Source organism: Cavia porcellus, unplaced genomic scaffold (genome assembly GCF_034190915.1).
Source record: "Cavia porcellus strain 051 isolate PalLab524CR breed Dunkin Hartley unplaced genomic scaffold, mCavPor4.1 scaffold_9, whole genome shotgun sequence".
Taxonomy (NCBI): domain Eukaryota; kingdom Metazoa; phylum Chordata; class Mammalia; order Rodentia; family Caviidae; genus Cavia; species Cavia porcellus.
The window spans coordinates 42,196,921-42,214,359 of NW_026947492.1; the positions used below are offsets into that span (position 1 = coordinate 42,196,921).

Sequence of the window (17,439 nt, forward strand, 5' to 3'; positions counted from 1 at the left end):
CGGGCAAACACACTAAATGAGAACTTAAAACTAGAAACAGCTCCAGAGCAGTTTTGGACAGGTTTTGCCACTAAATTAGTTTGCCACTAAATTATTTTGCCACTAATGCATGCCAAGCCATTTTATTTCTCAGAGATTTTGAGATTGTAGTATTGCAGATAAAGAACTGTGATAGAGGTTATAGAGGTTTTTGTTGTTTTGTTTTGTTTTGTTTCTTTTTAAGAGGAAAGATGATTCTGGTTCTGCCATTTTCCTTTAGCAGATACAGTAGTTTTGTTCCCTCTGGGAATCTGGGAGCACCAAGGCTAGGCAGGCGGCTGGAGAGCTACATAGTTTCCAGATTCCATGCTTATGTTAACGGCCAGTGCTAACGCAGATGATCAGGGGAAAATGACTAAAACATTCTAATGAAAAATAATTAAGTTAATTTTATTCCCCTTAAAGGAACCCATGACTCATTTTGTATGTCCTAATTAGAAGACAGGCCAGTCTTTAGTCTTTCTGGCCTTTACACCCTCTAAAAGCAGACTTTCTTTCCTTCTTCACCTTTCTCTACTTCAGCACTTGTTCTGTTTTGATACGCTCATTTAAATGCCCAGTCACCGGTGTTTTTGGTAATCCCCCTTTTAAAATGTATTCAAATGTCCCTAATTTGAACAGATTGAGGCCAGGTCAGCCGGAAATTAGTTAGAATCACAAAGTATTTAAAAATAAATGCAGCTTTATTACTTTAAATTACATCCAGCTATTCAAAGTCAGCTAAGTATTTCCTGGTAAAGTCCTCAGGAGATTTGCTCTAATGAATACATAAGACTGATCTGTAATTAGAGTATCACTGCTTGAGATATATACATATATATATATATATATATAATCTCAAGTGTGTATATATATATATACACACACTTCTAAAGCGATCAAGGATAGTTGAAAGTGACATTTTACTAAGAATTTAAAACATTCTCTTTCCATTTGGCTAGCACTTTAATTTCACTCATTTCTTGGAGGAAAAAAAGGTTTGTAAAGGGAAGGGAAGGTTTAGTTTCTAAGAATGATCATAAAACCTTAGGCAGTAGAGTCCAGTTAATGGAGCCTGGAAAATGGGTAGTGTATTTGCCTCAGAATTATATGGTAATATTAGGTGGCATAGATGACTTTATAAGAATATTTTTTAAATTACAAAATACACAACAGTGATGAAAATATAGACAGGTACAGAATACACAGTACTAATTACTCATAACCATGGTAGCAGTTTTAGTCCTTATTAACATTTAAGTACTTCTAATATAGTAAATAATACTAAGTCAGTCATATCAGTGTTAAACTTTTAGTCCTTTACTGCTTTATTTTCTTAGCAATAAACAGCAGTGTACAGAGAGGCTGCAACACATCTCACTTACGTGACTCCAGTGAGCCCAGCTTTACAGCTGCAGATGAAAGTGTTTCCTATCGGGTCACAAGAGCCTCCATTCCGGCAGGGGTTTGGGAAGCAGGCTGTGATCTCGGATTCACAGTTTCTCCCCGTGAACTGTGAGAGACAGGTACATTGATAGCCTGGGGAAACAGAGGGCCTCATGAGTCATGGATGCCACTGGCGATGCTCAGAGTGCCTGGACACAGCCATAACATGTCCTATTGGTTCTCGAACCATATTTTAAGTAGAGCCCAAATTCCAAAGACGATGGGCAAATTAGTTATTCAGAATGTATCTTGCCACAAAAATGCCAAGTTACAATTTGAATCCCTGACTAGTTGACAAAAATGTACCTAATTAACCATATAATGAATGTTACTAAGATGGTAAGAGCCATGCAAGGTATAGAGCCCAAGAGCAGACACCAGGACAGGGGAAAGATACTTTCTTTACCATGCCGGTACTGTACATAGCAGTGGGAACACTGTCCCACTGCAACCATGCTCTCTCCTTTCTCTGCTCCCTCTTACCCATGTGTCCTTTCCTCTTAGCTAAGAATGAAAATGCCAACCTAGAGAGGAAGAGAGGGGAGAGCAAGATACAAAGAAACTATTCACAACTCCGTTGAAACTCAGGTTGACACATGTACTTGGTAATTGGAGAATTCCGGTGTTCATCTAGCTCCCCATTCAAATTCTGAGTTTTATCGTTTTTATTTTCTTTATTCAGAAACTCATCTTGCAAAAATAGGCATTAATATCCTCACTACAGAGAACATTAAATATCAGATGAGGTAAGATTCTAAAAGTAAGCAGTATTATCTTTTTATTCACTATTCACAAAAAAACCCTAAAATTCATTGTTTTTGGTGGTTGTTGCTAAGGTTATATCTGAATGTAGTAAACAAATAAAGTTTTATTTTGTAAAATACATCATTGCACCTTTTTATACCTTGTCATCTTTTTTAGTATGTCAGTATTTTTTCCTGTGAAATTTTGCTATTTTGTGACTATTTCATTTTGTGAATGCCTATTTCAATCTTAGGCATTTTTGGCTGAATTTCTACCATATATATTTTATTCCAAACCTTCAGCACTGCAACAAATGGGTACTACTTTTTGATGGCCATAGCTCACTGTAGATCATATTATTGAAATTTTAGTTAAATCAGTAATCAGGGCTGGTGATACTAAAATGTGTTATATACATGTACCAACTCTCCGAGATGAATGTAATCATCAGTACTGGAAACATGACCTAATAAAAATAAATACTAAAAAAAGAATTAGTGTTTGCCTTATTGCAACTAACTTTGAAATGTTTACAGGTAAGATATATAGTGAATTAAGATTACTTTTATGCACAACTTCTTGTTTTCCCTGGAGTTAAACAACACTCTCTTTTGGATCGCTCATTCTCTGAATACTCATGGCTAACTGGACTCCAGGATTTCCATCACCTAGGTCTCTCTGGTTGAGTTACCCTTGGTGACCTGTGCTTCCAGCCTCTTGAAGAAATCTGTCCTGAGGCCTGTGCCTGATAATCTTTAGTTAATTCTGTTTCACCGGTGAATCCTGATACATTGTCTAACTTCCAAGTTAGAGGATTTCCTTACTAGTAGTAAATCCTCATTTATAAACTCATATTGAAGAGTGGAGCACTAAAACACTGGACATCTGATGGGGAATTCTGAGCATAGGAGTGGACCTCATTAACTGTGAGACAAGTACCTTCAGATCTGTCCGTTTCTCTAGAAATCACTTGCCATCTGCCTAGAGACAAGATGAAGGTGAGAATGCTAACACTGGAGGATTTGGGTAGTGGAGGAGAAGAAGTGACCCTGTGTCTCAGCATCCAATGAGCAACCATAATTACTTTAATCCACATGTGCAAACACAGTGCCAGGTGCTCTCAGTCCTGAGGCCCTGTGTTTCAGTAGCACCTGCAGGCTCTGTTGGTGGAGGAGAAGCAGTCAGCTGCCTATGCAAGGGAAGGTGCGAATCCAGACCCATTCTCCCTGCCTCCTCAACAGGCTTTTCGCCAATTCTTATTTTAAGCCTCCTATGCTTTGCATATGATTCAAGTGTGTATCTAAAGTTGTTGGAAACTTGGTTCTCATTATGGAGATGTGAAGAGGTGGTCGCACTTTTAAGATGTAAGGCATAGTGAGACGTTAGGCCACTGAAGATGTCCTCAGAAGGAACGAATGTTCTCATGGGATGCCAGCTACATTCTGGTTTCTCTCTTGTCATGTGGCTTGTCTTCCTGTCTGCCAGTCAGCCTGTCTGTCTCTGTCACATGGCCCTAATATGTCTCTGCCCTGAGGTAATCACCAGAGCTGAGCAAATGCTGGCGCTATTCCCTTAGATGTCCAGAACTGTCAGCTCAGTAAACTTTTCTTTATAAAATACCTTGCTTTAGATATTTGGTTTTTAAAAATGTAAAACCCACTAAAATAGAGTCCTTCTGTCTATTTCCTCCTCTTTTTTTTTTTTTTTTTTGTATTTTTCCTTTTTTTTATCGGTACCGAGGATTGAACTCACGACCGCCTGCTTGTAAGGCAGGTGCTTATGCCGCTGAGCTAAATCCCCAGCCCCTATTTCCTCCTCTTCAGAAGAGGCCAATGCTTCTATTTCCTGAGTCTTGGAATTTCTGTTCCTGGCTTTTCCTTCTCCCAGTGTGAATTCAGGTTTCTTAAAGCTTCTCTTCTCCTCTCCTCTCCTCTCCTCTCCTCTCTTCTCCTCTCCTCTCCTCTCCTTCCCACCTGTCCCCCTGTCGTCCATCTCTAAATTCTAATCTTTTCCAATTATTCTCACATTTTTAGGCTTATGATTTATTTAAAATCCTTTTACTTCCATGATAGTGGGGTTGTGGTAGCAAGTGACCACTACTCCGGTGGACAGTAAGGGTTTCCTTTGTCCTAAGATCTGTTGTAAATACTGTAAAGAACCATTCTCTTTCTTACCGAGCTATGGGGCTAAGTGGTTAGTGACTGGTATTGGGATTTTATACATTGATTGCTAGACATATAAGGTAGTTAAAAATCTGTAGACTGAAATAGCATGTATAGTACTTTCATAAATGTTTTACTGAATCCACATTGTTGATACAAACTGTCCAAAAAGCCAGTCAGAATGCTGTGGACAGGAGCCAGCAAAAGGAGGTAGGGTAGCTTTAAATTATGCTGTCTTAGGTTTTCCTCCAAAATTTGGGAAGTTGATCATTTTAGTGGAATTGGAAATTGTTGAAAGCAGCTCAGATTGGGAAAAATGCTTCCTTGCACGACACTTGATTACTCTTGATTGGAATGACATACTACCTAGAGATATAGTATTGTGTTAGGAAAACTTAGAATGGGGGGGAGGTTAAGGGGAGGGGTGGGGCAGCCATGGCACAGGCATGTGGAATGAGTATCAGGGATGAGGAGGGAAGGAAGTTAGGAAGGGACTAAAACAACGTGGATAAACTCCTTAGCTCTGATTTGGCAAGCATCTGACAATTTCTCCAATAAAACTGGACCGGAAGCAGCCAGAGTCTGGGAAGGGACAAAGATGGGCTGTCTGGAAATAGGATCATTAGAATTACTGTCACGAAATCTGGATTCTACCCAGGAACATGCAATTGATTTTTTATCTAATGGAAAAGAAACAATTTGATGTCTCTATGCTTTGACAAACCAAGATTTAAAATAAGACATTACCTCTAATGCAGTATTTTCCCTACATATATTTTCCTTCTGCATTTTGTCATTTTCATTATCGCTTCTGGAACATATCACACAGCTTGATTAAGCAAGTGCTTGAGTGCTTAACACATCCACACTGACTGAGTGTATGAGTACTCATCTCAGAGCTATGGGGCCAAGGAGCAGAAGCCCCTGGAGACAAACCTGCTCTTAAAACTTTAAATACGAGGAGTTTTGAATGTTAATGCAATGAAAAGAAAGACCGATAGTACCTTCTTTTCTTTTAAAGAAAGTACTTCAATTTAGGTTTTTTTTTTTTAAGGAAAAAACAATGATATCTATTGTTCAGGCCTATAGAGGCTGAGCAAGGCTTATTTATCAAAATTAACCTGTTCTCATAAAATATGACTTATTATTTCATTATCTTGTCATGGGCCCTATTATGAGTATAATTATCAGTAAGTCTGCCATAATGATACCAAGTGGCCTAATTGTTTAGTGTTTTATAATTACTCTCAGTCACCCTGTGGAGGATTTAATAATTCTACAAAAGAAAAAGAGGAGGCCCCAATAACATCTCTAGTTCATGCAGTGCTGAAAATGTTAAATGGTTTACTCAAGGACAAATAGTGAGTAAGTAACTGAGTTTGAACTTGAATCCAGGCCTCCCGATTCTCAGATCTTTCTGTACAAGACTGTGCTGGGGCTAGAACTTGCCAGAGAGCCAGAGCTCTTCACTTCCCAGGGTAAGAAGAAGGGCTTTGCAGTTATTTCCCGCAGCTAACCACGAAGCAGGCATGATGTGATGAGGTACTCCTGGGATAATCATCAAATAATAAAGATTTTACTCTCCCCAAACATTACCATATGTGGCTAGCATACAAAAAGGGGAGAGACTTCCAAGAACTATCCAGCCATTATTCGGTCACAAGTAACATTTATAAAAGAAAAATATATTTCACTGGATAAGCTCAAAGTCTTAATAAATAGTTTTCATTGAGTAGTTTTTTCTTATTGAGTGGGAGAATATCAAAAATCATAACTAGAACAATATGTTTTGTAATAGAGAAAATTCTAGCAACTTTCTATATATCATATCTCATAGTTCTTATAGTAATTCTAGGGCATAAGTACTATTATTATAGTTATTTTATAAATGAGGAAACTGAAGCTTATAAGATGGGTTTCTCAAGGTTATCTATGCCAGTTAGTGGCAGATGTATGCCTTATACCAGTCCTTAGATTTTTAAAAGGAAATGATCCTTCTACCACTGAGAGACATGTACAAAAAAAGTCATTGCTTTTTCCCCTCAAATCTTGGCAAAATGATAAGTATATTTTTGTCTTGCCTCAAAGCTATGTTCCTGTTTACCATTCTTCTAGTTATAGCAAATGCAGATGGTTTTGAAATCTGCACCCGGGCAAACTTAAAATGCCTCTCCTTTCCTTGTTCAAGGAAGAACATTACAAAAACTACTAAATACAAAAACAGAAATAGAATAAGCAAATATAGAGTGAACTTGAACTGTGTAGGAAAATAGTCAAGATAATTTTAACCTTACTCATTTGACTTAGAAGTCATTTTCTGACCCAGTTCATTCAGGTAATGGCCTTAACCTTCTGCCCTGCTCACTGATGTAAGTGAAGATTGTCCTGATCTATTCAGTCCTTTGAGAAGGAACTATTTGCCTGCTGCACAATGGTAGAAATAATAAAAATGGGCAACAAGCACTTGGAATCTGAAGTCAGCATCAAATGTCATGCTTGACGAAGCTGTGGATTTCATTCACACATCCAAGAACTTACATGACTTAGGAGGCAACTTTAATGTGATGGTGAGGCCCTGGGCTTAGTGTGTGATCACAGCCTGGGAACTTTATATCCAAGAACCTCATTTATTTACTTTTTTTTTTTTTCTAATGAATGACTCTCACCAATGCTTGCTTCATAAGGAACAGTAAAGCTTTTGGATTCATAAACCAAAATGCAGCAGTACACAGACAGGTTCCTTATTGTCATAATTTTTATAGTTACTTTGGGTTCTGAAATCAACTTCATCTCTGTGTGGGAAGCCACATGAGATTTGTATTCTGATCTTTAGGCTGAATTCTGGGATGCATGCGTACCATTAGTCCATGTAAGTCTCACTGTGAGAAATCTGGAGAGCACACCCTCACCTGAGATGCTAATCACAGGAGGGGCAGCTCAGCAGCTGAACACAGCCTCCACCTTACCTCACCATTTCAATTTTTAGTTGTTATGACTTTTCTTTTAAACCAAGCAGGGTAAATTCAATGCTTTTAAACTTTGTAAAATAAAAAGCTTTGAAGGTGAGAACTGTAACTTTTCCTAGGAAAGCCATATCACCTTTCATATATTGTATATTGAGCCAAACCTTTAATATTTTCTTTGATTATCTAGAAGCCTTTAATGTGTTAGCAACATTGGGGACACAGTAAATTCTCACCTTCTAGCATTTTCCTTTGTGTCTGCATATAACCTACTTTAGAGCTTTGAGTTTTTCTACAAATGTTCACAATTATTGATGCTGTTACTGTAAAGATTTCCCAACGTGCAAAAGAATCAAAAATATTGTAAGAGAGTTAACTCAATGTTTAGAAGTCACACAGAAAACAATTTTTTCTATGGGCCACAAAACTAACTGAAGCTATGTGCACAGTATAGTCACTGGTGGTTCAGATTCTCCCTTCCTGTATGCCCATTCAATGGGTGAATGGGAGGGCAAATATGGAACCTTATTCAGCTCCCTTACACTATCTGTGAGAAGAGGGAGGCCATTAAAGTGGAATCCATTAGCCTCAGAGATAGCAATGGGACTTAGAGCTCAGCACAGACCAGGCACTTAACATTTGATTGATCAAATTTATCTAGACCTTATGTTGAGGGACATAAAATACTCAATATAACATGGCCCAGAATAGCTTGGGGACATAATTGCCAAAAACACTTCTATGCCCAATGGCTGGCAGCATCCAAGAACACATTTCATGCAACTTCATAAAGCCGAATAGTCACAACTGCTAAAAGACAATGGGAAGACAGGATTATTCTTTATCTTTTAAGATGAACTCAGTGTGACACACAATTCTTAACAGGGAGTGATATTCCATCTTTGTTCTAACATGATTTTTAAAAAGTACTGTACAGCTGGACACGGTGGCACATGACTGTAATCCCAACACTCAGGAGGCTGAAACAGAGTGGTCACTATGAGTTCAAGGCCAGCCTGGGCCACAAAGTGAGTTCAAGGCCAGCCTGAATTGCATAGTGAGAGCCTGTCTCAAAAAAAAACAAAAAAAAACCACAAAAAAACAAAAAAACAAAAAGTACTGTACAGGTTCTTCCCATTTTCAATTTCTAAATGTCCTTTGTTTGTTTAACTCTCTTCCAACTCACTGAATTGCTTATCTGCGGATACAATTATTAAAATTCTTGAATGTAAGTGGTTCTCAGACTTGGAAGTATGCGGAGTGTCTTGGAGACTTGTTAGGAGAGGGGATGCCTGAACTCTATCAATATAAATTCTGTAAGTTGACTCCTCTGCTCCTCAACTTTTCTTTCCAGTAAGTTCAGAATTTGCAAATATTGCTTGTTACCTACGAGAAGGTCCCTTGGATGAGTGTTGCAAATGATGGAGGCAAGTAAATAGATTTTTTAAATTAAAAATCAAGAGACTTGTTTAACAAGATCTCATTTTAACAAGATCTTCGAGAGAACTGATGAGTCTTAAAGTCTTAGAACCATTAACTAAAGTGTGAGAAAAAAACTATTTAGAAGGTTTTCCAGGTCCAGGACAGTTCAAAGACAGAAAAACCAGCACATTAACCACAGCTTTTATTAAAATGGAAATTGATTCATTGGTTTTGGAATGGGATGTGTGATGCTGTTTTTCTAGTATTTTCAGTGGTGCTGATGCTGGCAGCCCTTTAGGCAACAGTTTGAGTAGCAAAGGGTAAGATCATAAAACCCCAAATGTGTAATTGTTATTGTAAAAAAGAGAGGAAAAGAAGTGCTCTAAAGGATATAACTGCATATATATTTAAGTGTATAAGATAGATAACCATATTACTAAGTTTTTGTTGGATCATTGAACAGAACTGTTTGCAGTCTCACTGTTTGAATGTCCACTTTGTATGCTTTAATTTTGTAACTTGAACAACTATATCTAAGATGACAATATGTAATCTATTAACTAGTGATTTCTTACTGTTTATCTTTTTGAAATTCTGTATTACTTGTATCTTTTTTCTGTTTTTTTTAATTTAAGGAAAATTTAAATAAAAAGAAATAGAAATGACAAATAAATACATGAAAAAATGTTCATCATCATTAGTCATTAGAGAAATGCAAATTAAAACAACACTGAGATTCCATCTCAGTGCAGAAAGAATGGCCAGGATCAAGAAAACTGCCAACAAGTGCTGGAGAGGCTGTGGGGTAAAAGGAACTCTCTTACACTGTTGGTGGGAGTGTAGACTGGTAAAACCACTGTGGAGGTCAGTATGGAGATTTCTCAAAAAGCTGGGATTGGAAGTCCCATTTGATCCAGCTATTCTGCTTCTAGGCAAATTCCCTGAAGAACTGAAAACATCATACCACAGTGATATATGTGCACCCATGTTTGCAGCAACACAATTTGTAATAGCCAGATTTTGGAAATAACCTAAGTGTCCATCAACTGAAGAATGGATAAAAAAGCTGTGGTATTTTTATACAATGGAGTACTACTCAGCTATAAAGATGATCACATTGGGATATTTATAAATAAATGGATGCAACTTGAGACCATACTCATAAGAGAAATAAATCAAACTCACATGTATCAACACCGTATAGTCTCCCTAGTGTAAGAAATGGTAAGAGTACATAAAAGTTTATGGTAATCATGATTCCCCATTACATTGCTTTGATGCCTTATAATGTTTCCATTCATTAGTTGGAATGGTTTTATCCTGGGTTGTTTGATTTTTATTGTCTGTGATGATATGAACAGCTATTTTGAAGAAAACAAGACATTAAAATAGCAAGTGCTGATTTAATATCATCTTGTTTTGAAGTCCTACCATGCTTTTGTTTTCTGTTTCCATTGGTTCTATCATGTATCTTATTGGATTTTATTATGTGTGATAGTATAAACAAATCTTTTATGGACAGTGGGATAATATAGTAACCATTGTTCATTTTCTGTTATTTGGTTCTGAATGCCCTGTAATACTTTCATTCTCTTTAATGGTTTTATACTGTTTTGTTATATTTCATACTATTGTGTATGAAGGTAAACCCAACTATTTCAAGGAAAGCAACATTTTGATAGCTACTGTTATATTGGGTTGTCTTGTGGTGAAATACTGTGTTGCTTAAATTGTTCTGTTATGATCTTCTTTGTTATGTCCTCTTTTATCTTAATCTCTTTAAAATAAACAAAATTTTAAAAGATCATAAGAATGGAGTTCCACAAGCTGGGTCAAATTCTAGCTTCACTACTTTTATCAGATGTATGATGCTAAACTAATTACTTAGCTTCTTTGGACCATTTTTTTTGTAAAATGAGGATAGATAGCTAGGCGGGATGAACAGAAATGTTCCCAGAATTTTGTTGTGAGAATGAAATGCTGCGAGAATTAAAAGTACACAAGTACTTACAAGTTATACATTATTGCAGTGACAAACACATAATGAAGATCTAACAGTAATTCCCACTAGTAAGGATTTACACAATTTTTCATTTCAGGAGTCAGGCATCTAATCACATGCAAACTAACTGAGGGACCATTTCTGGTCTGATGATTGTGTTACTGCATTACATCACCAAATTATAGCTTAGTCTCAGCTATGTTTGCTTTAATGGACTTGAGCTGAGCTTGACAAGGCAGGAGACTGAGCACTCCTTCAGATCATGGGTGCTCACTGGGCTCTCCTTAGCCACTGGGTCTGGAAATGCAAGGGTCAGGATAGACCCTAGCCATCTCTTCTCCACAGTGGTTGCTATTTGTAGTTTATATTTAAGAAATACATATAATTTTAAGGCATGACCAAGAAAGGGCCTTCCTCCTGTGGTTGATTTATACAGTCCTATTTATACTCTTATTACAAGTCAGCATTTTGGGTTCTGATTCCCCTAGAGTCTTTATGGTTTGCTTCTGGGTCAGTCAGGTTATATCACTGGTCAAAAACGCTGACCATGTCATTCCAGGCTACAAGATGTGGCTTCCTTGACCTTCATGCCAAGGGTTTGATTGGACTTGGGGATAGCTGGAGCAGAGCCCTGCTTCTCTGAAAGAAAAAACTCAGTCTTGTGGGTTGCTGTTTTAAAGGTTCTGAGTGTCCTGGAGCAATGTGCTAGGATAGCCACAGTTTGAGAATTGAGTCTGTGACCAGGACAGCCAGCATTCTTCAGAGGCCAAGGGGATGACTATGCTATAACATATATTCTGGAACTACAGAGCAATAGAGGGCAACAGGGCCCAAACAACAGAAGGGTACTCACATAATTATCTTTGTTATCAGCTTTGTCATAAAAAAGGAATCACTTCCAAAGGACCTCATTCTGCTCTCTCTAGCTTATATTTCTTCTTTGAATACTGCCCATATCCTAGTCTTTCATCTGGGTGACCCAGACTGTCTTTCACTGTGATTAGACTTCTGTGGCAACCAAAGGTGATTCTCAAGGGCATGTATATTCTTACCTTAAAGATTTACTTCTACCGTTCTTTGTAAACTATCAAAGCTGAGGAGATTTTTTTAAGTCACCTTCTAATTAACTGCTTTCATAAATATAAGTAAAGGCCAAATTGTTGGTTGTTTCTTTCCCTGTTTTTCTCCCCTCCTCTATTTGGCACTAAGGAATTTGCAAATAGGGCACAAAGATCAGATAATGGAAGCAAGAAAGGAGGGTCTGTCCTTTTTACTTAGAGGTCAAGGCCTAATCCCTACAAAAGGGAAGTTGGTAGAAACCTCCTTATCTATCAGAAGAGAAATCCTGTGCATTTGCTTCCCCAGGGAAGCAATAGGAAGCCTCTTGGGTTTCCTAGTGAGTGGCAAAGAGGCTGCTCACGCTGCTGTGCAGGGGAACCTCAGATTCTTTATCTGGGCCCATTGTCCAGGCAGCACCTAAAAAAAGAACCACAGGACTAAACTTGGGAGTGGCTTTGAGGGGAGACTGTTTTTGCTTGGTGCATTTGCTGGACAGAAGTAGCAGGCTTGAAGGAAAACAGGTGTGTAATTGAGATGAAGAAAGATGCTTTCTTCACTTTAGGAAAATGTAGCCTCTGTGTAGAAAGGAGTGACTTAAACTGATACAAGCCATATCATATTGTTAAAAAAAAAACACAAAAAACCCACTGGAGGAAAGACGTTCCTGTAAGAAAAGAATCAAATCCCAAGCCCAACCAAAGAAAGGAGTGTAGAACAGCGATACAAAGAGGATGCTCTATAGGTAAAGTTGGGTCCCCTAGGAAAGGAAATGATAACTTTTTTTAGAACATGTAAAAAGTGCATGGCAGCTAAATTTTGGTCAAAAAAGCTAAATTTTGGTTTAACAAAAATATTTAAAAAATAGAGAAAATGCTGTTTTTCATATAAGCCATAGTTATTGAATTACAATACCTATGATAAATATTTAGCTGAAGGATTTCATAACAACTAAAAAAATAAAATGCACACTGAAAAGCAGGATTCCAAGGTCTTTTTCCTTCACTTAGTTATTATTTTTTTTTTTAGCGATAACCCACTGTGGAAGCCCATAGCTTTGCCAGCAAAAACAACATCCTGCCATCGTTAAAAGTATGTTACAATTTGTGGCTACGAACCCAAGATTTGACATGGAGTGGTGTTCTATTTCAACCCAATTTAATTATATGCTCCTTTTATATATTGTAGGTGGCTCACACTAGCAGAATTGTTTTGCCTGGTGAAAAACTGGCCATGACTTGTCATAATGGGCTGGTTTATAGAACCACTGAAGTATAGTTACTGCCCATCATTCGGGAATTATGGCACCATAACAACCCTTTATTTACATATACTGCTGAGACAGTAAAAACAGCAAATAGATTTCTTAAATCGAGACGGCAGAAATTTCCCCCCAGGGTACTTGGCCCTCATTGTGGCAGTAACATATGCAAGTCTAAACAACTTTGGTGTCTGTATTTCAGCAGTGCATCATTTCATGGACAGTTTATAACATTCTAATAATAAAATGGACTCTAAATTTGGAGTTGGGCTTCATGAACATTAGATGGTAATGCACACAGCAGAATATGTAATTTGTGAGGAAGGTTTAAATTTGCTAATCACACTACTGCTGAGCGACTCTGCAAAAGGGCTGAGGTGAAGTCAGCAGTCTGAATGCCAGGAGGTAGTGGCAAGCTTTCAACCAGGAGAAGGCTTGGCCTAGTTTACATTAAGAGATGCGGCATCTGGCATCTTGGTAAAGGCAGGAATTCTTTTATCTTTACACTCCTTGGTCTAAAATGATCTTGGCTTTTCCCTCCTTAAACAGTAGAAATATTTAGAACTCTGTCTCTCTCTGTGTCTATGTGTGTGTGTGTGTGTGTGTGTGTGTGTGTGTGTGCGCACACGCGCATTCCTGTGCATGTATCTGTTTCTGTCTGTTTCTCCTTCATGAAATGCCTTTGGAAAAAATTACCGTGGCACCGTATCATTACTACACCTCCTGAGGTTTCACAGAAGTTTCCCTCTCCTTATTCTTGACTTTTACTCTTTATAGAACTAGATTTTTAACACACACGTTTCAAAAACGTGCTCTGAATATCTTCACTGTATGTCTGTTCCTGGGGTGGCAGGTCCACCCTCACTCTTACTTAGTTTTTAGTAAAGTTGTGTCTGCACCCAGTGAGCCATGCCAACCAGGGAAAGGGTTTTGCACTGATATCATAAACAAGACCGTTACTTAGCAGTCTGCAGTGACTGGCAGGTGGCTCATGAAGGCACACTTTAAAAAGTCCTATTAGTCCATTTCCCTGAACTCAGAAAGGGTGTAAGGAGGACAAGGAATGGGAAGACTGGGTGGCATCTAAGGTCTTCTGCACAGTGCCAGTGGAATGCTGCAAGTGTGTGTGGGGGGGGGGGAATAGGGTCCTCCTGTAATTGTCAACCTTTGAAGTTGCTCTTGGAGCAGGTGGATTAAGAAGCTCTGCTAGCATCCTGGTTGTGTGTCCTTTTCAGGGGAGCTCTGGAAAGGCTGTGAGCAGACCTGTCGCCCTTCCTCCCTTCCCCGCGGGGCGCCCAGGGCGCAGGGCACTCACCCCCTGAGGGCAGGCCTGAGCAGCTGCCTCCATGCTGACAGGGGCTGCGCTCGCAGGCATCGGGGTAGAGCACGCAGCCCAGCTTCAGCTCTGTCAGCCCCACGACCTCGGCAAAGCTGCTGCGTTTGTTCTGCAGTGGCAGCTCGTTGTTATTCAGCACCACGGAGTCCAGGCAGCCCTGGAAGCCACTGAGCACCTGCGTGACCCGCGTGTCGGTCAGGCTGCGGATGTTATCCGCCTGCACCAGGGCGCCGAAGTAGATGCTGCTCTCAGTGCTCAGCGTTTGGAAGTAGAGGGGCGCCCTGCGCCGCTCCACGTAGCTGTCGTCCAGGGACAGGCTGGTGAAATTGCGATTGAGCTCCAGAAAGACTGAGTGCCAGCTCCCGTCGTTGACCATACGGCCCGAGATGCCCAAGATTCCGGGGCCGCTGCCGCAGTCCAGCTGGAACCACAGCTTGCCGTCCACAATCTGTGCGGGAAGGAATACCAGAGCCCTTTTAAATTTGCATCTGTCAAGATATTCCCAAACACCGCGATCCTCACCAGTCTGAGAGACTGACAGAATGCTCCAGATGGACACCGCTCTGATTCAGTCATGAATCTGCTGTGGTTTGATTTGTAACAACCAGCACCCCCACCCCAATACCTGCCAAGAAAATGCATGCCTGGTGTTTTACAAATCTTCCTGTAATTAGTGATAAAGCTCAGCTTTAAAAATCCACAGTTATATTTAAAAATGTTTCTATTCTTTGAATTTCCACCCTTTAAAAATGTACAGCAGTAACATATATGGAAGCATGTTTATTCTCTGCACCTTTCTCAGACATTTTCAGCACAGGAACGCTTTCTGTGAACCCATTAATATTTATTGGACATCTACCACGTGGTAAACTGTGTGCCTGGTGCTGTAGAGCAAAAAGTTATCTCTGTCTTCCTGGGGATTACGGTCTGCTGGAGCAGATGACCGTATATACATACATATATATTCCCTGAATAAGTTTATGTGAGTGTATTGTAGGGGAGAGAAAGAGGCCAGGAAGAAATATAGGTTCCCTGTTTCCCAACTCTATGTATATTTCAGATTTTAAAACTTTGCTATATTAAACATTAGTGTTATTCTTAAGACTGTCTGTTGGTATGCTGCTTATTATCACGCAGTTCAGAGGGCTTGGCCATTTGCCTAGACTAGACATATATTTAACAACATCTGGCTCTGCAGAAGGATCTTATGGTTAGCTGCTCATGTCTTGTAGGTGCTCCTAGGCCCTGGTCTAGGGTGCTGTACTGAAGACCTGCCTGCTTCGTGAGTAGCATTAGTGCAAAGAAACTTTTAACTTTCCCCAGGAGATTAACTCCAGGGGACATTAGGCACAAGAGAGGAAGCATGTGCCAGTGAAGGATGCTGGTTGACAAATAGCTGCTGGGTAGGGATTAATCCTCCATGGAGATCCAGGTTCAACTGTTGCTGGAGAGTGGGACTGGATTTTGGCACTTCTGTGATTAACCATGTCTGCATGTCTCAGAAGCTCTAGGTGGCTTTAGGATCATGGGAATGAGGGCTGGGCCCCAGTCTAGCCAAGTTTATATTTGGCCATGAAGGGATTCACAGCCAGAAGCTGTGAGACAAAAGCTTTTTTTCTGGTCTATATCTATGACCCAAAAAAAGATCCTGGGGAGGCCAATATCAGAGTCATGAAAGAAGGGGCAGCTGTCTTTGAGGATTTGCAGGCATTTGAGGACAGAAGAAAGGGGAAAAAAGGAAAAGAAAGAACATGAGAAGACAACACAGACCCTTCAGACCACTAACAGCTTAGGAGATATAAATATCAAATGAAGTCATAGAAATAGGTTGAAACTATAATTCTGAATGTGTTTTACTCCTGATAGACTTAGCTATTATCACTGCTTTACTCATTCTCAAAAGTAGAATGTTCCTCTGTGTGTCTATGTTTCTGCATGTTTCAAAGACAGCTAATTTATAGCAACTCTCATTTCTGCCTTTAAGACTCTTATGCATTTTCCCATCCTGGCACCCTCTAATTTGCATGTAAAGTTATTAGGGTCAGATCACATGAAAACATGTGTATAAAAAGGCTAGGGACTTTGAGAATCAGAAAACTTCCAGGAATTCAGCAATGCTGAATCTAATTAAGGCTCTGTCAAATATCACCCAGGTCCCTGGTGAGAATAATTTAACCCTCTGGGTTTGGGTTTGGAGAACAGAGAGAAGAAATGTGGCTTATTTTATAAGAATACCAGAACACAGCCTGCCTGGTAAGCATGAGATCCTGAGTTAGATTTCTGGTACAAAATAACAAAAAACAAAAACCATAGTTGATCCTGTCATAGATACTTCATATACACATAATTTTCTCTGTCATATAAATGTTCAGACATAAAAGGACCAGACTGGAGACACATCTATTTCCTTTCCAGAGAATTTTCATATGCAATCTTATGCAATTTCCTTTGCCTCTTTAATTTTAACAAAATGGACTGAATGGATATTATAAATCATATCACAGTATTTGCTCAATGGCAACTCCTGGATAATATCCATATTTGTATTTCAGTTTAAGTAATAAAATAACCAAATGTGACTTTGGAGACTACCTTCTTCTGCCACAGCCTGTTGGGAGCCGCGTCTGTGATAGCTCGCCTTGCGCGGCGGACGTGAGGCCTGTAGTAAAGAGCAAAGCCTGAGGTAGATTACCCCTCCCATCGAATATGTTAGTTTCCTGCTTACCGCGTAAACAACCCGCTCAACAATATAGTCTGCCTGGCAACTGATGATGTTAGCCAATCAGCTTGCCTTGCTTACTTTAACATGATTGGACACTGTACCCGTATATATACCGGTGCCACCCCTGGGCGGAAGAAGAAGCCAGGTAGAAGCCCAGAAGTAAAAGCCCAAAAGGAGCCGCGGAGAGCGGACCGGTAGAGGCTTTGGGGCAGACTGAAGCACAAAAGGAGCCGCGGGGAGCGGACCAGAGGAGGCTTCAGCTGGGAGAACCCAGGGCAGGCTGTACGGAGAAGGAAAATAAAAAGAA

The 17,439-nt window shown here is 39.5% G+C and overlaps 1 protein-coding gene across 7 annotated transcripts in view; it reads right to left on the minus strand.

The window, feature by feature from the left end:
- The window catches only part of Fat3 (FAT atypical cadherin 3), a 646,812-nt gene that overhangs the window by 13,275 nt on the left and 616,098 nt on the right, over positions 1 to 17,439 (minus strand). For all 7 annotated transcript variants that reach the window (XM_063256268.1, XM_063256266.1, XM_063256271.1 and 4 more), the window contains 2 exons: positions 14,390 to 14,858; positions 1,404 to 1,557 (listed from right to left, as the gene is read on the minus strand). In XM_063256268.1, the coding sequence (XP_063112338.1) occupies positions 1,404 to 1,557; positions 14,390 to 14,858 (623 nt within the window). The remainder of the gene's footprint in view (positions 1 to 1,403; positions 1,558 to 14,389; positions 14,859 to 17,439) is intronic.